Source organism: Mytilus edulis, chromosome 8 (genome assembly GCF_963676685.1).
Source record: "Mytilus edulis chromosome 8, xbMytEdul2.2, whole genome shotgun sequence".
NCBI lineage: Eukaryota > Metazoa > Mollusca > Bivalvia > Mytilida > Mytilidae > Mytilus > Mytilus edulis.
In genome coordinates this window covers 50,629,515-50,653,009 of record NC_092351.1, presented here as the reverse complement: position 1 = coordinate 50,653,009, position 23,495 = coordinate 50,629,515, and the positions used below count along the sequence as shown (strand labels likewise).

The 23,495-nt window shown below is 31.9% G+C and overlaps 1 protein-coding gene across 1 annotated transcript; it reads right to left on the bottom strand.

Moving 5' to 3' along the window:
* Positions 1–7,030: 7,030 nt before the first annotated feature.
* Positions 7,031–23,214, bottom strand: LOC139484173 (CARD- and ANK-domain containing inflammasome adapter protein-like). Its single transcript, XM_071267905.1, has 6 exons — positions 23,198–23,214; positions 22,833–22,894; positions 21,437–21,496; positions 16,930–16,986; positions 13,175–13,249; positions 7,031–9,729 (listed from the first exon to the last, which is right to left on the bottom strand). Exons 1-6 carry the CDS (start codon positions 23,212–23,214, stop codon positions 7,031–7,033), a joined length of 2,970 nt encoding a protein of 989 aa, XP_071124006.1.
* Between the last annotated feature and the right edge of the window lie 281 nt (positions 23,215–23,495).

The following is a 23,495-nucleotide window of genomic DNA, read 5'->3' as shown; positions in this document are numbered from 1 at the left end:
ACAGAACAACTCAATCAAATGGTCAGTCTAATGGTCAGTCGAATGGTCAGGATGCAGGCAAGAAGATTATGTGGTTAATTCTATGAAGCTTATTGCTATTCATTGGTTTCATTGCACCGTTTTGGAGTATAATACAAAATCATGTCTTTGTTTGCTACGTGGTGGTATAAAAAATAAAGCTTTATATATTAGTAAATCAAAATTTCAAAAGCGGTAACTTCATCAAAACGGTAGAAATGGTCTAAATGAAAGGAATTCTTAACTTAAATTAGTAATTTTTTTCTCCTTTCTCTCCGCTTTGTCGGTACCGAATTTTCAGTGCCGATGATACACAGTGATTACAGTATAACGACGTCTAATGAAATTACATTGAATGATAATGCGCCCATCTCACAATTCCATTCCTGTCTGGATGGTAACAGACTCAAAATGTTAACAATTTTTAAGATCCGAACTTAAATCTAGCAACTTTCACAATTCAGCACAACGATATGTCGCGCTTCATGAGAAATGTGAATATAACATGATTTTATTTTGTACTCAATTTGATATTGACAAAAAATTCAGCGATAACTATTTTCGTTATATTGACATGTATGGATAGTATATTTGTCTTTTGAAGATGGCACATCTTCATATATTTAGATTTTTCATAATCATCTCATTTCAGCAATTGCAAAACGGGAAATCATACTTTATGCTGTCATAACATCTTTTGGTCTACTTATTGTTGGCGGATTGGTGTATATGCGTCGAAAAAGACAATCAAGAATAGTTATAACTCAACACCAAGAAATGAATCAACACCAAGAAGAAATTAAAGCAGATAACAGCAGAAGTAAAATGCAGATACAACTTATTGAAGAGGGCAGTGAAAACGTATATGACATAATAGACGAATCAGCTTTGTCAAAAACATTGGAACCGTCCACTTCAAGAATGCAAAATTCATACTTGGATGTAACGTATAGTCCAAAAATCCCAATGAATTTTGAAGATAATCTAGGCATCATTTGTGTTTCATCTCAGTCGAAAATGGCGCAAAAAACAAGTCTACGAAGGCAGCCCGGCGGTTTGGAAGAAAGCATTACCAGCTGCCAAGGAGCACTTGTAAGTGCTTACTCGGATGGTTATCGTAGGCCAAGGTCTTTTGAAAATCATACTGGAATTAAGAAAACGATGGAAAAGCAAGGGACATTTTGTTCAAACAAAGACAAAATGGCACGAAAAGAAAATGATGGATATATTTACGATGAGCCAGCTTATGATGGTATCGGTAGAGCGGGTAATTACGACAGTCTCGTCTTTTCTAAAGATACAAGCAATTTAAAGAATGAAATTGTGATGGTACAAAACCCAATTGGAACAGAACAACTTGGGAGTAACATCAAGCCTCCAAAACACATAACAAGCTCTCCAAAGAGAAAGACTATATAGAGTGTTACTGTCTTCTAGCCCTTAAGCTTTGATATCATTTGATCATATTTTGAACACTTGCTAGTATGTAGTTCTTACACATTTATTTGTTTAAAGTATAGTTGTGACTTCTCCAAGACTAATTACTCAAATGATTGTTCTTTGAATAATTAAAAAACTGATAAACTGAAAAAAGCCATTGTAGTAGACAATAAAAAAACACACAAGAAACGCAAATTACGAAATAAAAAGCAAACAATACAAAACTTTAGATCAATCAGGATCAATCAGTTCTTATCAAATTGGATTTGATGTGTGTCTGTTTTCTTTAAATATTTATCTTTGTCTCCAAGTTCAAAATTTTGCCTTGTTTTTCTCGTAAAGCCCCGGTCAAAATAGATCATACGATTTTTTGGCGTGGAAGATCTATAAGATAGTTGTCGTGGCACTGTCGTGCAAAATATCGAAAAAATATTTTCTGTGGTCACATAAGCTACGGCGTGTCCACGATGGGAACACGACAGACACACAATTTTAATTGTATTGTCGTGGGTTTGTCGCAAGTCGTTCGTGCGACAGTCGGACGACAATCCTGAGTTGTTTGGGGCTATTTTTATCAGGTTTTCATGTCAAAGGATGCATGTGTTACTGTTGTGTCACTGTCGTGCTACTGTAGTTCGATTGTCGTACGACTGTCGCACAACAGTCGTAAGTCACTCGCGCATATGACTCTCAACTACTAGCATATATATATACAAAGAAGGCCCGATTGATCGCGTGTCATTTGCCATTTGCTTTCATTTTTTTTCAATGTCATTATAAGATCGGTCCAGGTAAACGACGTTTTTCTTATTAGTTTATATTATAATTCTTCTTGATGAAGCGAATTTAGACCGTTCGATTGACGACCTAACCCACCAACGTGGGGCTTATCGCTGGTTGTTCCTATACTGTTCACGGGCTTGAATTAACGTTAACACCAACAAGAACATATTGTACTCTTGTTGCAGTCCGGCAAGGCCCATATTCGGCAGGGCTAAGCGTAATCGTTCTCGTTGAATTGCCTTCTTCTAAATAAATCGAAAATATGTTGCACGACGAACGTACCACTGTCGTACGACATACAATCAATGTTGTGCGAGCATCGTACGAAATTTGGTATTCGAGAGACAATCGTGCGAATACACCACGAGTGTCTTGCGACAGTCGTGAGATTGTTTTACGACAGTTGAACGATTGTTTTTTATTAAAAAATAATTATGGTGGTACCCACGAAAATGTGTTAAATCGCACAACAGTCGCACGACCGTGGTAAGACGCTTTCATGACAGCAACAAGACAGTAACACGACAAAAAAATCGTAGAGCAAAAAAGGTGCATGTCTAATTCTTGTCCCACGACACCTGACAGCGCCACGATGCTCAAAATATCGTGCGACCGTCGCGTAAATGTTGTACGACGATCACAGATGACCCGCGATTTGACAAAAGTCATGTCGTGGCGCTGCATATGTGTGTCGTGGGTTCGTTGTGACCAGGGCTTTAGGAAAACACAATCAATACTGAAAAAAATGAATATTAAGATGTTTTGCCTTGCAATATGGACATTGAGATTTAGTCCAAACACTTGATGGTCATACTAAAACTATACTCAGTCTGGGAATCGATTGGAGAAAAGTACATGTATAAACACTGCACTTTAATATGCCTACATGTGTACTAACAATGTCTAACCTAATATTATTTTCAGGTCCTTTGTGGGTTAGTTTCAATTTAGAACAAACATTATTTTGCTAAACCTGATTTACATCTTATCTATTAATTTTACGTTAAAAAAAACTAACTTGTATATCTAAATTTAAGATTCAAATTTCCCCACGTCAAGAAAAAAATGAATGCAACATTCAAAACATGCGCCCCGACTACGTTTCTTGACTTTACATCCACGTTTCTCATTATGACGTTTACAATCATTAGCCTGAAATTGCCATGGTGGGTCACATATGTCTTCAGTGATCCTCGAACTAAAATTATTTAAAATCAGTAAATACTTTTTAGAGCTGATAAATATAATTGGTTAGACCCCTCCGTAAAATATCCATTATGCCTTCTGAATATACAAAGGTATTGTCAAGAATTGCAATCGGTCGGGAAACATACTAATGAATAGCATTACTGTACTGTGAAACAAATTAGAAAACACTTCTGCAGGAAGCGCAAGGTGCAATATCCCAACATATTGAACATGATTAATATTTATTGGTTATCACCGGAAAAAACTTTCATCTAGCAAACGATTATTCTACCGATCAGACCAAATTAAAGGCTCTTTTTATGTCAGCTTAAAAAAATATATGACATGTTTACCACTGGACATTACGCAATCACATTTAAGTAATGTTTTACAAATTATCTTGCTATCCTACTAAATAATCACAACATTTTTGAAGTTATACGGTACATTTTTTTTTTCTGGTGTTAAATGCAGTTTAATACCGTCGCTTCGATTATCGTATAGCGTTATTTTAATTTTGAACAGATTCGAATTTTGCTTTTGAAGAGATATATCATGTAAAGGAGGGAAATTCATTCTCAAGACTGGTAGTTTTCGCAACTACCCCTCAAGAACATGATACATGTACATGTATATCTGTTTAATTACGCCGAATATTAACGTTCAAAAACGCATTGATGATTGTGACGTTACAAGCGTCCAGTCGGATAGAGTATTTTTTTGCAAATAGAGGCAGAGAGGGTAAACAAGGCATATCCTTTTTGCATATACCCCGGCGGCGTTAAAAAATGTAAGATATTCATGTAATAACAATAAATTTGGTAAAAAATACACTGGCTTACAACCAATAAAACCCGAGGATTCTTATATAAGGTGTAATTAGCCAAAAAATACTCTATCCGACTGGACGATTGTAACATCACGATCAACAATGCGTTTTTGAACACTTAACATTTGGTGTAATCAGACAGAAATAGCATGTTCTTGAGGGGTATTTGCGAAAAATACCAGTCTTAAGAATGAATTTCCCTCGCCTTATGACTTACGAAATTTAACATTATTCTCTCGACTGGTATTTTTTGCAAATACTCCTCCTTAACATGATATGTCTATTCAAAATACAACGACAGGGAGGGTAAAACAGGCATGTCCTTTTTGCATATACCCCGGCGGCGTTAAAAAATTAAAAGATATTCATTCGATAACAATAAATTGGTGAAAAATACACTGGCTATCAACCAATCAAAACCGAGGATTCTTACATAACGTGTAATAATACCTTATATTTGAACAAATATCCTGTCGAATGTTACACACAAACATTAGTTTATTGGATTACATTTTTTCCACTTTTTATTTATTAAATGCTAATGTCAAATAAGATAAATTATCTTCCAACACTGTGACGTTACATTTCTGTGAGGACGTAAACTTGTAGTTTGTGCCGTTTTAAGCTAGAGATATTTATGTTGAACAACTTAATCGCTAGACTGAAATTCCACATTTTAGGAATAAATGATCAAAGTCTTATACTTGTTAAGTTAACCAAAAACATTTCTACATTAACCAGTGAAAGAGTGAAGAAAGATACCAGACGGACATTCAAACTCATAGATCGTAAAAAACAATGCCATGACTAAAAAGAGAAAAAAAAAACCCATCATAAGACAAGTCATAGTACACAAGACAAAACATAGAAAACAAAAGATTAAGCAAACACGAACCACACTAGGGATGATCGCAGGTGCTCCGGAAGGATACGTAGATCCTGCTCCACATGTGGCACCCGTCCTGTTGCTAATTTTATTACAAACCCGATAAGTATTCTTATTCGGTAGGTCCCATTCGTGAAAAAGGAACGGGATTGTACATGCACTTATGAACATAAGGAATATATCCGATATCATATGTGAAACGGATATTCAATAACGGTCAACCAACTCGTGATGGCGTCCTTAAAATTTACTAAGGGATGATTTTAACTTCATAATTTTAAACCAATAAAATGTATTATGGTATCTTATCTTATCTTGTCCATTTGAAACTCTTGGTTTAAAAGCTTCCTTGTAAGCAGCAACCCTCTATCAAGGAAATCATGATAGGAAATAAAAAGGCCTGGAAAATCATATCATTTCGGAAATACATGTAAGTATCCTGTATGCAGGCGCTGCTAGAATTTTGCTACATAGAAATTGAAAGTTCACAATTTGGAAGTAGGAATCATCTCATTTGTTGTAAAGTTTTGTTTTCAACCGACCGTCTTAATCAGTTTATTTAGATAAAATTCAAGATATGAGGTTGGTTTTCCCGTTTGAATGGTTTTACACTAGTAATTTTTGGGCCCTTTATAGCCTGTTGTTTGGTGTGAGCCAAGGCTCCGTGTTGAAGGGCTTAGGCCGTACATTGACCTATTATGGTTTACACTTTAAATTGTTATTTGGATGGAGAGTTGTCTTATTGGCACTCACACCACATCTTCCTATATTATGTATATCTATTAGCTGTATCGTTTGTGTCCTTTACATGCACATATTAACTATCCATATATGATTCTCATAACGTGGTGAACCCTTGCTGACCGGCCGGTTATTTTTGTTTGTTAAATGCAAATTTTACGCTAAATTTTAAGAGATATGAATGCTTTCTTGTAACCTTATGTACCACGTCACTTGCAATTACTAAACGGAGACATGACTGTATACATCAATGGACCTTATCCAAAATAAAGCCATATAAAGGCCTTATGTTTTGTAATAGAAATTACCGAACTGAAAGGACTATTAGTTAAAAGAGAATTTGTTCCTGACATAATCAATTGCTTAATCTAGTAAGAATACAATGTAGATAGTACACCTTAGTTTCTAGAAGAACCTCGGTTTAGTTTAAACATAGTTAAATGCAAAAGTAGCAAAAGGTATACGGGACCTTTAAAAAAAAAAATAGTAACCTTCCTCCATATATAAAATGATGACAAAATAAACTAAATAATGACGACAAATATAATAGGGAAGCATATTATTTGAACATTTGAACTTTAAACAAGAACAACAGCAAAACATACAATATAATATAATATATTAGAGCAGACTGTACTGGGGAGAAATGTGAAAAAGAAGACGTTCAGAATTTTAATTGGATGCTCTGAATTTTGGAGTTATTCTGATATAAGATTGTTCAGACTCAAACGTTTCTTTATTTTGTTGAAATGAATTTCAAAGGTCACCGTCACTAGTCAATTGATGTTCAATTGATATAGCAAATCTTCCTATTTAAAAAAAACACAACAGTGTTGCTTTTGTTTTATTATGAAAAGGGCCCATGAAAAAGAAGAATGAATACTTTCATCAACTGGAAAGCAACAACTTTGTGCTAGATTTAGTATCAACACGGTGCAGATCCATTAAGACATTGATTATTAAATTTTATTTCTGAAGGTGAAAGTACACATGGTTTTTTTTTTCGCGAAAAAAATCATACTTTTCCCTGTTAGAAATATATTCCTAAAAATGCCATCGATGAGAAAAATGTAATTTTAACATTCCTCCCACACTTGTTTACAAATTATGCAAGATTAGAAACTTCAGTTTATAATAAATTATTCTCAAATAATTTGATTGTCATGTTTGAATTTTCTAAATACATCAACTACGGCTGTATGTCCCTTTTTTTCTGCAATAGCTAAGGCAGAATTCCCAGATTTATCACGAATATCAACAGATGCTCCGTGACGAAGTAGAATGTCTACAATGTCAGTAAAGCAATTGGAAGTTGCTTTAAATAGCGGTGTCTGTCCAGTTTTGTCTGCAACGTTTATATTTGCATTATTTTCTACCAATTTCAGAACTAACTTTGTATTATTGTTACTCATGCATGCTGCATGGAGAGGTGTTATCATATCCTTATCTGCTAAGTTCATATCAGCACCGTATGTTAACAATAAATTAACCAAATGTACATTTCCGGTTTTACAAGCAAATAGTAGAGATGAACAATTGTCTCTGTCACAATGATTTACGTTTGCACTTGCACACAACAATAAATCAACAACATCCGTTTTATTCTCTTTACAAGCGACCACTAATGGGCTTACGTTTTTTTTATCACATATATTCACATTTGCTCCATGTTGTAGTAACAAATCAACTACTGTTCGAAACCCCTTAACGCAAGCAACGAAAAGAGCCGTCCAGCCATATTTATCTGCCTCATTAACATTTGCTTTGTTATCCAATAGTATTTGAGTAATGACAACACGCTCGTTCATGCATGCTATATGGAGGGGTGTTTCACCATACTTTGTTTGGTGGTTAACTGACGCATTAGCTGCAATTAAGATGTTCGTTATACTTTCATTGCCAATTTTGCATGCATAATGTAATGGTACTATGCCTGGTGTCGACCTGTTAACTGTAGAACCGTTCTCTAAAAGTATTTTCACTATGCCAATACATCCAGATTGACAAGCAGCATGTATTGGCCCCAATCCATGTTTTGCTTTCTGATTAATGTCGGCTTTTTTCTCAATCAAAAGTTGAATAACCCTCTCGTTGTTTGAACCACAAGCTAAATACAGAGGACTTCTTCTATACGAATCTATTGCGTTGATGTTTGCATTGAAAGCCAGTAAAGCGTTTACTACAGTACTGTCCCTTGCTAAATGTAACGGTGTACACCCGAATTCATCTCGTCCATCCACATCTGCGTTATCTTCAAGCAATAACAAAACAATGTTAGCAAAACCTTTTGCACTTACTATGTGCAGAACACTTCTATCGTTTCTTTTTCGATATTTCTCATTTACGTTTATATAATTAGAACAATGATGTAACAAGAACTTGACGACTGCTATATTATTGTGTATACAAGCACAAGCAAATGGCTTCAATCCGTCATTGTTCGGAACGTCAATGCTAGATTTTTTTCTGACAAGATATTCTACAATTTCTGTTTGTCCGTTCATACATGCTAAATGTAAAGGGATGTTGCCATCGTTGTCCTTTTGATTTATTATTGTTTTATCTTTAAGGAAAAAAATAACGTAGTCCTTGTATCCTAGAGCAGAAACAACGTGAAGTAAACCAGTTTGTATTCTCCCCGAAGTATCATGTTGTAAATGTCTTTTCATGTATTTAAGAAACCTTAGTCTGAATTTTAGAATTTTGTTTTGCTCATTTTCAAAAATAGCTTTATGCCATCCTTTACTTAATTCCAAAACAAGTCGTCGGAAATAAGTTTCTTCATTTTCTGCCGAAACCTCAATAGAAAAGACATTTTGTTGTACAACAAAACAATTTAACCGAATTTGATTTAATAATACTTTAGTTTTACAATACTTTATAGCTGATTTTATTAAATATCTGGCACTACAACGAAGGACGATGTTTTGTAAGGTTTCGTCGATAAACATGAAATAATCAGTACCATTTTTTACAACTTTTACGTATGTTCCAATGAAATCAACCAATGAAGACTTCAGAGAATTTTTCGATGGACATTGTAAAAAATCCGATTCATGAAACACATCATGAAGCAATTCATCATATTCGTGATGGTCTATAGAAAATGAGCTCTTCGAAATCGTCTCCTTTATTGAAAGAATAGCTAATGCAAAATAGCAAACTTGTGATTTGATTCTGAAATTATCAATTTCTTCCTCGATAATCTGATAAGGAGCTGTAAAGAATTCTGCAACTGGAATACTTTCTGATGATTTGTACGAGGAGCATAGCGATGGAAAAAAACTATACATCATCAATGTTTCGTCTTTCAAAGCTTTGATATCAACTTGGGTCAAATAAGATTGACATATATCCCACCTTTCAGCCAGTGAAAGCCTTATCTGACAAGATAAAAAATCACACGTATAAGCACCTAAACCCAAGCGTGTACACCGTTCTGGTTGCAATATGCATGTTCTGCTTGTAAGAATAAGCTTAATGTCATCAGTTTTGCTAAAAATACTATCGAGTAACGGCCAATGTTTTTCCCACTGACCTATATCTGCATCATCAACGCTATATTTTCCAATAAAATCATCGATAATGAAAATTTGTTTTGTGCCTGGTACATGATAGTTCATTATGTCTACTGGTTGTCTGGCTGGAATAATTGTATAACCGTTTTCGTTTTTTAATCGGAATGCAGCATAGTAAGCATTTGCTGATTTTCCGGCACCATGTGGTCCTGCTATTACAATCACGGGATGTGTCGTGATTCTCTTGCATATGAACTCTGAGGCTCTTGTTATTACAAACTTTTTAATTTTGTTTCCCCAGTCTTGAAGTATTTTCTTGTTGTAGTCTTAAAAAAGAGTAAAAACGTAATATTATAGTGAAATAATTATATTGATTACTAGTAAACATGTTAAATCAAATAAAACCTTGAATGGATTTTGGAACCCACGTTTCTTCTCTACAGCCTGTTCATTTTAGTATTTATATATTCAATTTTTATACTTTGATCCGAAATGAGCAACTTAACAAGGCATATGTTCTATTTTCTTTGGGTTATCTAAGGATATATACTTTAACATGTCAAATTTCGTAAGTATCCTGACAAACAAGGTGATAATATTGGGGCTGTCAAATAATAAACTATTTATTTTACCGAACTTATGTATGTAAATTAAAAGCAATATGTTAGCCCGTTATTATTAAAGTGGTTTATACAAATACCACTTCGAAACGGATACCTGAATATTGTTAAAACGTAGTGCTGAAAACTCCACATGCGGAGTGTATTCAATAGAACATTATAGTTATCAAAGGTACCAGGCTTATAATTTTAGACACGCGTTTCGTTTACATAAGACTCATCACAAGTACAAAGTTGAAGAAAGCTGAGGACCGAAATTTCCCCAAAAGTTGTGCCAAATTAGGCTCAGGTAATTCATGTATGGGATATGCAAATTCTTAGTATTTAAAAAAAATCATACTTTTGAAAACATGAAATTTTTAAAAATGACCATACATTGATATTCATGATAACACCGTAGTGTCGGTATTCCCATTGAAACGAACAATGATCTTTGTCTTGCAATCTTGCTCCCTTATTCGTATAAGTGACACTTCATACATATCTTGTAATATACAACAAAATAAAAGCTGTATACAAACTTAATCGTCTCGTTGCTAACAATGCACGTCAAAGATACAAATTGTGTCGAGGGTTGCTAAATGCAAAGTTTCAGTAATTCCTTCTATATACATATTGCACCGCATCATGATTTTCATTCAAAGTTAACGAAGATACTAATACAGAAGCTTCACAGATGTTCTTCTTTTTAAAGTGGTTCATTTATAGCACGTAAATATTCGGTGTTAAGACACAACGAGGTTTCATTGATAAATTGATAAAAAAAAATTAAACGCATTTCTAAATATGAACAGTGTAACTCATCAGTTACCATTATGGAATATAACACAGATATTCCTTAACGGTCAAATAAATCATTTTGGTATAAAATCAAATGTCAAAGAGATGACATCCAATACATAAACAGTTCATGCATTGCCCTATGCCCATTTTAACATGCGCATTATACATGTATCTGTCAATATATTTATACTGAGCTTTATAGGTGTTAAATGCTCACAAATATAATGCCTTTCCTTGCCAAAATGGGGTATAGCATGGCATGACAGCATTATTTCGAATCTAATAGGAAAAGTTGTTACTTCGAATCAGATATATAATACATGTTCCAAAGTCAGCCAAAACTTTATAGAACACCAACCGTTGTACGACAAACAAAAAGTTGAGCAGATGATTGTAAACTTACTTTTAAGCAGATTTTATTTAATTTCTTACAAGCAACATTAGCACAACTGTTCATTTTGATATCCGATATCTGATATCTGACATGTTCTATATGTCGTAACTTTAATCCCGTTCCCTTTCACAAATATGACAGACCAAACTAAACTATTTACCGGGTTTGTCATATCATGAGCGCAACACGATGGGTGCCACCTTTGGATTCAGATATGCTTACCATTCCGAAACACCTGCAAACATCCTCTGTTTGTGGTGGAGTTCGAGTTGCGTTGTCTTTTCTATGTTGTGTCTTGTGTAATATTATTCGTCCGTTTGTCTATTTTCTTTTATAGCAATATAATTAATGTCATTGTCAGTTTGTTTTCGATCTATGAGTTTAGATGTCACTCGGGCATCATTTGCCACTATTTTGCACAGACACCTTTGGTTTCAATTATGTCATGCATATTAAGGAAAAAAAAACCAAACACACTATACAAGAACAACATATGGAATAACAGAGCAAAAAGATATCAACGTTGACTACAAATAAAAAAAGGTAAAAAAAAAGAACTCTAAGGCAACAAAAAAACCGGAGTGCTTTATAAATTGAATAATCTAAAGCTTTAGCGATTAGAAAAAACACTGACATATTCCTGTCTTGGTACAGTTACGTCCTTGTGTTTAAAATGGTACATTAAACCTGGTATTGTAGCTATCTGAATTTCTAAATCGTTCTAAATCATGTAAAGACAAATAACTATTTTTACAAAAAACACAAAACGGAATAAAGACAGAGTACAAAAGCAGACATAGAAAATGTTTAAAAATTGACCATACCACAATAACATAATGGAGAAATGTATAAGTTCAGAACCATTTCAAAAGTATATAGTAAAAAATGGCCAACAGTAAATGTGAAAAATAAGGGGAGACAAAGGGAACCTTAACATGATAATAAACAACGTCAATACTTATAATTTACATTCCAAGATCATCATGTATTATTTGTGAGGTTGATACATAATATTTACCAACAATGCCTTGTTATCTTCGACGGGACGTTTTTTTCGAAACAGGATTAGAAATTCTTAAACATAGCATTGGCTCATCAACTTTCTCAGACACTAGTTACGTCTTATAAAGTAAAACAAATATTGTTTCAAAATTAAAACCGTTCGCTTGAAATATATTCTGCAGAATTCTGTAGGCAATATCAGTTGTTTCTTGATACTGATGGAACCTACTTAGAATAGTTTGAATTAATAATGAATAGAACATCATCAATATAGCTGAATATGAAATTAGATAACCGGGTTTCTTTTATTTTGGGAAACGAGGGCAAGCTTGTCCTTTTGGTCGAAGAAGTCATTCACAGTTCATCTACATACTTCGAATTTATTTAAATTGCTTTTTCAATGCACACAGATTGTGGTTCTCTAGAGGGTTAATGCCACCATTGGTTTTCCCATATAAGCCTTTGTTAAATTTGCACTTTATGAAAATGTGCAGAATTTATCTCTTTTTTGAATAAAAAATACTTGGAATGATCAAAGTATTGCCCTTTCCAGTACTATAGGACAATAATATTTAAATAATGTTACATTACATATGAGAAAATAATTATCACTAGAAGTTAACCATTGCAATTAAATATAGACCCTTGTTCTTTTTGTGTACCAGCTGAAGTGACCATGTAATTTAAAGTTTCCAAAATATTCTATAGAAACCCGAAATAAACAAATAATGGAACTTGAATCACCAAAGACATACGATTATGACACAGATTTTTTTTTACTGCAATGAAATGTTTTACATTGTCTCTTCGGACCAATCATAGATGACTATGCAGTATGAGCTTTGCTCATTGTTGAAATTAGTACACTGACCTATATTTGTTAATTTCTGTGTAAGTTTGGTCTCTTGTGAAGAGTTCTCTCATTGGCAATCATAACACATCTTCTATTTCTATATACAATAATATTTTTACCTTGCACATGGTATGGAACCTTTTCTGTATCATCTTCAAAATACTTTCGGCCCTTCGCATTTGACTTTCCATCAGCTATAAGAGAAACAACTATTTTGTCAACGTTTATACACTGTTATATCTATGTTTGCAGATGGAATTTTATTCATATCAACATTAAACATATCTGTGCCAACTGAACTTTGTTGTTAATGGTTTCAGCCAAAATATTTGAAAAATTAAACTTTTACAATATGATACAATTCCCAATGCGACAGCTATACTATAGAGACCGACATGAGGTGGATGTAAGAGGCTAGTTTGTAATTTAGTTGTATGCTATATAAAGGTAAAGTATATATACACGGTCGTAAATTCTAGATCTGACGCACGAAACGAACTCTACTGCATTCCTATTGCTGACTTATTATTTTTAACTTATATCAAAGCCAGTGACCAAGTTCAACTCATATCAAAGCTCATCACAATGAAAAAACTATTTATACAACCTTGACAGTAGGTTATCATAGCATATACCTGCATATTTTAGAACGTCAAGACTATTAAAGAAATGTATTTTTTTTTAGGAATGTGCAATATTTGAATAAAAAGCTCGAACGGGACGCTGATCTTTAACCCAGATAAAAATATAAAGAACAAAATTCAGAAGACGTAAAGCTAGAATAGTCTTTGAATTTGATGTACATGTACTCCTATTTAGAAATGCAATTACTAAAATATTTGCTGAAAATATATGTACTGCGACGTTTTGTATATTGTTGTGTAACATTTGCCTCTCAGCTGATGCCAGTCATGTTCCGATGTCGCGGCTACATTTGTTCTCTATTTCACGAATATGACAACTCCGAATTAGACTTTTCCCTGTCTTAAAATGATATGAAAAATATATTTACGGCAGATGTGGATCAGGATGGTTTTTTTTCCTTTCCAGGGCAGATGAAATTTTGCTTGTCTTTGATGGGGGTTGTTTTGCTTAATCATAAGTTGTCAATATTGAGTTATGTTTATGGTGGTTGTTTTCTTGTCGTTTTTTGCAGTTGGATATGTCACATACTCCTCAAATCTTTACCAACATGTGACGTTTACATGCTTTTAACTTATTGCTTTTTTTTAAATGATGTAATACCTATGATTCTAATATTGGACATTATACAACTGCAATAATTCTACGAATGATGAAATTTATGAATACTATCCCTAGCATTTGCACAATTAGAAATCATGTATCTAGATAACGTGAAGAAAAAAACAAAAGACTTTAAGAAACATGAACTGCATATAGCTGGCAGCAGTTCAATTTGTTATATCCGTTTGGTACGTATATGTTTTGTTCATAAACGTATTTTTATTTTCATTCTAAGACGTTAAAACAAGCTTTGTGTGGAATATATTTCCGAAAGCTTTTGGTTTCTTGTTTCTATCGCCATATCGTGTTTATCTTTAGACCGATATGCTTATTTTTATTTCAAATGTTTGCATTCGATTATTCCTGTGTTCAAACCATATACATGTTGTTTTCTTTGTTAAAGTGTTATAACAGTATAAGTCAAAATTGGCACTACAATTATAGAAGATTTTGAAAAGAAAAATCAGGAAATAAATTGAAAAACATTGAACAGAAAAAATCCAAAGAAGCTGTGCCAGACCTGGTTTAGGCAATCTACATCATGTACATTCACTACAAAAGTCTAAAAGTCTGAAAAGACCAGTTTTTGTCTTAATTTGCATGAACTTTTACTCGACATTCTCCAAAAGTATGACTTGTGTCTTATTTTTTCTTGACAAATTCTAATTTATATCAAATTTGTATGAAATTTACTTATCATGTTCTTGACATTCTTAATATGGTTTTAAATTTCTTGACCCATTCTCAACATTTGAATACTGTCTTGAAATTTCTCGACATATACCCGACATTCTTATGTTTTCTCAGTATGGCTTGACATATTCTGAACATTTTGAATTGTGTCTTAAATTTACATGACAGTTCTGAGTTTTACAAATCATGACCAATATGATATAACTTTAATTTTTATTTCTCTTTATATAACACTTCTTACAACAAAAATAAAAGTTGGGCATGTAAAATAATTGAAAATTTGGGTATATAAATATTTTTACAAATGCAAATATGGCTATGAAATCTAATGTATAAATAATTTAAATGTGGGTGTGTTGATATAAAACAATTTAAATAAAATTACAAATTGTAATTACTAAATCTTATGAATGAAATAATTAAAACAAATCATACTGTCTTGTAGACATATTTCATTCTACGTTCATAATATTCAATGTTAATATGGTAAATAATTATTGTACCAAAAGGTGGTTTATATAAATAGTAAATTATGATGATATACAAATCATTCATTTAATAGAAGAAAAAATTGTGTAATGTCATCTATTGGAATATATATTAAGTATTATACATGGATAGGGTGTTCCCCATAAAATAAAGGTATTCCACTCTCAGAGTACACGCAACTGTCAAATAGAAATTACTGCTTTACCTGAAATCAGCCTTACAACTTATCAGTTGACCGACCATGCCACTACAATTTAAAAAGTTTGTTGATAGATGAAAATGAAAATCATCACTTTCATGAAATAAAATAAAATTAAAATGGATGTTCTTCATCAAAATTATGAAGGTAAATATTTTAACATAAAAAATTGAATAGTTCTCAAAGAATAAAAGAAAATTATTATCTACTCCAGGAATAATAATAAAAAAAAATGTATTCATAATGGGTCTCATCAATGGGTCCATAGAAATCATTGGCCTTATGAAATAGATCTCAAACAGACATGCATACTATAGATATAAATATTGTTTTCTTTTCACAAACATTTAGTTTTGATATTCAACTCTCAAAGTTGAATAAAAAATAATTTTGGGTTGTCCTAAAAAATAAATAAGGTTTTTGAATCAAGATTAAAACAAATTATTTGACCTACACGAAAGCAGATGAATTGGGGACACATGGTCAGTTTAGCGAACGGCCAAAATCTCAATGATGTTTGCCAGTAACTTCAACTTATATTCCAAGTGACAGAAATTTATTAAACGTTTAATAAAAATAAATCAAAATTAAACTACATGGAGGTTATTCAGGGTAATCAAACTTAGTTGAACCAAAAGGGTATCTTACTGTACCAAATTATTCCTGGATTCTTAAAAGTTTAGTTTAGCCATAATATAAAGGAGTATATAACAGCAATATAATGGCATAGACAGTGCAGAATAAGTCTGTTCACATTTCAGGCCAAATTCATACTGTTGGGATAGTGTCAAGACATATTTAAGACTGTTAAGAATTAAGAATGTCAAGAATATGTCAAGACACATTCAGACATTATTAAGAATGTCAAGAATATGTCAAGACAGATCGAGACAAATTTATGACGGTCAAGAATTTGTCAAGACTAATCCAGACTCTTATCAGATGATACAGGAAGTGTCGAGAAATGTTAAGACAATGTTCATACTGTCAAGACACTTGTCAAGAAAAATTAAGAACCCTATAAGACAAATTCATACTATGTCAAGATTTTTTTTAAATTATTCAGACAAGATAAGAATGTCGAGTAAAAATTCATGCAAATTCAGACAAAAACTGGTCTTTTCAGACTTTTTGACTTTTGTAGTGATTGTACGCATGTTGGTTAATCAAGTCACTGTATCAATGTGTTTTTCGTCGCATGAACAATTAATTGACTTTATAGAAACTATTTGATTTTTGTTTACATACCTGTGCATATCAACCTACCTAAACAATCTCCTTGGAAAGTCAATACCAAAGCTATCACTAAAATACAAATAGTATATTCTGGTTATTTACACAATGCAAATATTCAAATTCAAATTCAATTAAACTAACATCTGGGAATATTTAAAGGACAGTATTCATATATTGAAAAAAAATTGAGAATGGAAAAGGAGAATATGTCAAAGAAACAACAACCCAACCATAAAACAACAGCAGAAGGTCACAAATATGTCTTCAATGTAGCAAGAAACTCCCGCACCTGGATGCACCACTAAAACATCTACATCAATTTGAACTAAAAAGAAAACGTTTAACTAACGTTAGTTGTTTTCCATGTTTTAATCACGTCTTTAAATAGATAATGTCGATTATCGGAGTCTGTGAAACTTCAACAATTGATATTGTAAAGACTAAAATAGAACGCAAGTCAGACACATTACTCATTATTTTGACATTGTATTGCTGATTATTATTTTTAAGCGGTTTAATTTGTTGACAGTCTTTCTTAGTTTTGCATCTACCCCCTTCTAAAACAATATTCTAAAGTAGTTTACAAAAAAACTAATTAGCAAATTGTGCAATGATATACATTTTTTAAGAATGATTTTAATAGATATAGGAAGATGTAGTGTGAGTGCAAACGAGACAACTCTCAATCCAAATAACAATATAAAAGTAAACCTTTATAGCTCAATGTACGACCTTCAACACGGAGCCGTGGCTCACACCGAACAACAAGCTATTAAGAACCCAAACATTACTAGTGTAAAACCATTCAAACGGGAAAACTAACGGTCTAATCTATATAAAAAACGAGAAACGAGAAACACGTATAAATTGCAAAAACAAACCACAACTACTGTACATCAGATTCTTGATTTAGGACAGGTGCAAATATTAGCAGCGGGATTAAACGTTTTTATGAAACCAAACCTTCTCCTTTTTACTGAAACAATAGCATAGCATCACAACATAGAAAAACACACGATAAAATATCATTGGGCAGGCTTAACTTAATCAAAAAACGTTAATTGACACACTATGAACGAATAAATTGTATCTGCGATATCTGAAAGCAAATGCACAATTAAAAAAATATTAGGGACAAACATTCGAGGCCAAATTGCAAACAAACAAGTCCAAACAAAGCCATGGCTAGACACCACTGCGAAAATCACTTTTGAAAAAAAAACAGTTTAATAATACAGGTTTATCTTTAAGTTAATACAAATGTAGTACGGATAAGTGAAAATTAGAAGATATTCCAAATAATCAGAGCTGGTATATAGACATGATAGACAAGATCCAAATTAATATAAAAAAACAAAAAAAGAATAATAAACAGTATCAACAGGTCGATTTAACGAGAAAAATACGATTTAAGAATACTTTGTTTATAAACATATTTTTTTTTAAAACCACGTTGTATCAGATTTTCATAAACTATATGTATGTAAATTTTTATTTCTATTTTTTCAAAGGCTTATCAAACGCCTTTAATAAATGAATAATCGCTAAAAAAAATAGATTCAGAAATAAATGGATTATTGAATACTGCAAAACCTAAAAGATATGTTTGATATGTTATCAAAATATGCATAGTAGTAGAAAAAGCTACGTAATGCTTAAAGATTTTAAACAAAACAGACGATATAAAACGATCTGTACAATTTAGTTTTCTGAAAATACACTAATAGTCAACTTATAGTAATACCAGTGTGATTCTTTACACCATAAGATTTATTAAATATAAAACAACAAGGTCATTATTGACATCCTCTATTGGTACTGAAATCAAATTTTGTAACTTCAAACTTATCTTTTCGTCACGTTTATGTCTAACAATTTATAATGAAGTATAAACATTAAATGATTATAAGGTCAGTACGAGAGTACTACTGAAATATTGTCATTTTTTAATGTTATTGATATGAACATTAATTTAGTAACTGTAATTGTTGACTAATAGAGCTTTTATTGTATAGTACGTAAAATTATTATATTTTAGAACCCAAATGAACAGCAATTTAACAATGATGTTTAACATTCTAATAAATGAAAGAAATATTGTCGCTTAATTGAAATTGCTATTAAATAATAAACTGTAGACTAATCATGCTTATAGAGCCCTAAATTTGTGTTACATCTTTTGTTATCCAGCTAAGGGAACACACAAAATTGGCATCTTTTGTTAATACGACAATAGGTTTAGCATTTTTAAAAATGTTATTTTTATTTTATTAATTTTATGTCTAAAAGATCATTATTATACATAAAAATGTACTTTTTTTATCAGGTCAGTACTAGATTCGTTATCAATAAAGAAATATTTGTTATCGAAGTGAATATTAGTAACCGTAGACTTAAATCATGTATATAGATCTCAATGTTAGTAACACTAATAACTTTAATGGACGAAAAACAAAAAGTAACACGTAAATAAACGAAGACCATTGAATTACAGGCTCCTGACTTTAGACAGGCCCATACATACATAAAGTGGCAGGGTTGAACATTTTAGTGGGATCCCAACCCTACCCTAACCTGGGACAGTGGTATAACTGTACAACATAAGAATGAACTATAAAAATCAGTTGAAAAAAGTTCAAAAGTGGTTCGAAAGATACCAAAGGAACAGTCAAACTAATAAATCGAAAATAAACAGACAACGCCATGACTAAAAATAAAAAAGACAATCAGACAAACAATAGTACACATGACACAACATAGAAAACTAAAGAATAAACAACACGAACCCCACCAAACGCATCAGATGGTTAAAAATAAATGGGCGATTTTATACAACAATAAACAGTAAGACGATATGGTATTGTTTAAGACTAAAACAATCTTAAAAATATCTATTATAAACAACAACTAAAAAAGAATAACCAATTAGATATTGTTTGATAATTGTTTTTACATTAATTGATTGACCCCGGCATGACTGTTGCAATAAGCATGCGCTCTGTGTCTAAAGAAGAAGAAGAAAGATTTTAACAACAGTTTTATAACTTTATTAGTTTTAAAAATATCTGTGAATGAAATAAGTATCTTTGAACATCCTTTAAACTACTAAGTACTTGTATGATTTATAAAATGAATGTCAACTACATTTTTAGTAAATAGGGTGCCAACTTCCTATATGCATATAGCTAGGAAAATGTTTACCTGAGCTGAATAAAGCTAGTGTGTTAGATTCACCCCGGTCAAGCATGCATAGTTACGCACCGCAAGCTTTTATATGAATAGGTTTGAGCGTGTTTTTATGAAGATGAATTAGGAAAATTTTTCTTAGGACTCAAGAAATAAATAAACTGTTTATTTCGCTTAATTAAGATTCTGGAATAGGATAAAACAAGAAATTGTTTGATAAATGTTCTTACTTTCGAATGTTATCCTTCAACATGTCCAATAGCATTACTCTTTTATCATCAATGAAGATGTATTTATTTTTTTTCAAATTCAAGTAATTCAAGCAATTTTCAAATGATATTACATATTGTATATCAGTTACATTTTTTATACATCGTGTTTATATATACTTATCAATTGATGTCTCTACAGTGATTCATGTGGCAAAATGTTTGAGAATCAAAACCCTTTTATTATCGTTTTATATATGTTACAACCATAAAGAATCAAAATTAAATCAAAATTCGGAATACATCATGTGACTCATGTTAGGTTGCTGGCATTTAACCCGTTCAACATTTTAATTGCTCTGACGCATTGATTGAGAGGGATTATGCTTGATTTTTTATGATGAAGCCATGATATTTCAATCAGATTAAAAATGTTTAATTGAAATATGAATACTAGTCTTGTATTTTACTACAAAATGTAATGATGCAAAGAGCAAAGTTTCTTCAATATCATACAAACTTCAGAAAAAAAACTTGAAGAACTATGAATTAAAAGCAGGATGATGTGTCTGCTAAAATAATTGTTGGCAAATTGTTATTTTTTAAGCACTCATATCAATATGATATGTATAACTGCTAGTAGTCCTTTGTTAATTTATGTATTATTGTCATTTTGTTTAGTTTCTTTTGGTACCTATTCTGACAACGGACTCGGACTTCTCTTAAACTAAGTTTTACTGTGCGTACTTTTGTGCGTTTGTTTTTTTCTACATTGGCTAGAGGTATAGGGGAGGGTTGAGATCTCAAAAAACATGTTTAAACCCGCCGCATGTTTGCGCCTGTCCCAAGTCAAGAGTCTCTGGCCTTTGTTAGTCTTGTATGATTTTTAATTCTAGCTTCTTGTGTAAAATTCGGAGTTTAGTATGACGTCCACTATCACTTAACTAGTATACACATTTGTGTAGGTGCCAGCTGAAGGACTCCTTCGTTTGCGAGAGTTAGTTTCTCGTTGCATTGAAGACTCGTTAGTGGACTATGGCTGTTGTCTCCTCTATGGTTGGGTTGTTGTCTTTTTGACAGATTCCACATTTCCATTCTCAATTTTATTGTTAATAATAACTTACCTGATACTAATAATATTGGTATACAGATTATCAGAACTAAGCGTACGATTTCTCGATTCCCTGAAGAAGAAAATATTTGAATGCAATTAGTCCAAATTTAAGCATGTAAAGGTCAGTTTCACTTAAACTAGATGTTTAAACATGATTCATTATATCATTAGAGCCTTCAAGAAAAGTGAGGTTCCCAATTGCAACTGATTTGACAGTTTTCACCTTTGTTGATATTTGAGACATATACTAATTTTGCGACTTTCAAATTGGTGAGAAGTTTAGTGCTATAAAATCAGGTTCAGTCCACTATTTTCTACATTTGAGAATGCTTGTATCAAGTTAGGAGTATGACAGTTGTTGTCCATTTGTTTGATGTGTCATTTGATTTTGCCATTTATATAATTAGGAACTTTCCGTTTTGAATTTTCCTCGGAGTTTAGTATTTTTGTTATTTCACTTTTTTTTTCATTTATTGTTCATTTTGTAGACGCACATGTATCCTTATTATCTATCTATAGTTCAAAATATTAAGCATTTAATCTATATAAAATAATATGAGAATAAGTTTAAAATTAACCCTCGCTATTCAAGATTTTTTAATAGCATGTATAAGGAAACTAGAAAAAAAAATTAAAAAAAATACCAAACGATAGTTCATAGTTTACTCGAAAGTAAAAGCAATGACATATTTAAATTTGTCCTTTTTAAAAGTAGACATTTTGAAGAAGTAGCATACAACGTTTCCGTAGATTTTAATTTATTTGGTGATATTAAGGATGATAGCTATGTGTATGTTTGAATATATCTAGGTATGTTGGGAGACGTTCATAAATGGACATTGCAAAGAAGAGCAATCAGTCTTTTATAAAAACTACAAAAGTAACTTTGTATATGTTTGGCAAATTTAAACGGAATTTGGTTACTTTGTCATTAAATACATTGGGATGTATTACTTAATATTTAAAATAATCCTCATTAACTAATGTAACTAAACGAATTTTAAATAGGTCTTATGTTTTTGAATTACAACTCATTCAAAATGTTAACATTTTAATAAAAACCAATCCAACCAATAAAAATATCAAATCTTATACAAGAGGGGATGAAAGATTCCAGAGGGACATTCAAACTCACAAATAAAAAAAACTGACAACGCCATGGCTAAGAAAAGAAAACAAGACAAACAAACAAACAAACATTAGTACACAAAACAATTACATATTTTCAGGCAAAAAGGTTTGACAAAATTATAATCTACGTAAAGGAAACAATATATTAAAAAAACGGTCTAAAAACATTGAATTTGTGAACGTCATTATAAATGTTTGTTTCTTTTTTTTTTAATATATATTAAGTGAAGTAAATAATATATTCCAAGTATACTATTCACGTGTGATCAACATACCTAGTACACCAAACTCTAAATATTCGTTGGTAATAGATGCTAGTGCTGTATCTTTGGGTAACCTAAAAACAATCGATAAAAAAATAGAAAATGAATATTGAATATCAAAATACAATCTTATGAAATGATAGATGTGTAGTTTTTGTGTTTATTGTGTTGCATCACGGTGCGCAGCTATTAGTTTCAGTTTATTAACATGCCGCATTGAAATAATCACATATATCTAATGGGTTGTTTTATGATGCGAACTAGATACAAAAACAGCTATTGGTGCAAATGAGATATATAATAACATACTTTTCTCATCTCAGGATCATATATCAAATAGACATCAAATGCCGGAAAATTATTTTTATGCATTTCACCTCCGATCAACTGTCATTATTTCATGTTCTTTTATTGTGCATATATTTCACAATGAAATTCAATTTTATTGTGCATATATTTCACAATAAAATTCTGAAATTCAATTTTATTGTGCATATATTTCACAATGAAATTCAATTTTATTGTGCATATATTTCACAATGAAATTCAATATAATTGAGGTATCAATAATTCGTACGATTTGTTTTTCTAAACAATGTTTATATACACTGTTGACAAAAACGCATTATCTGTATTTCATGATATCTGACAAAATATGCACTGTACCAGAGAGGA

What these genes read in the sequence shown, in the direction of transcription:
- LOC139484173 (XM_071267905.1), bottom strand. An exon ending in TTTAGAGTTTGGTGTACTAG is followed by an intron (nt 21,497 to 22,832) that starts GTATGTTGATCA and finishes TTTCTTCTTCAG; the next exon opens with GGAATCGAGAAATCGTACGC. An exon ending in AGGTAGGTTGATATGCACAG is followed by an intron (nt 13,250 to 16,929) that starts GTATGTAAACAA and finishes TTTCTCTTATAG; the next exon opens with CTGATGGAAAGTCAAATGCG.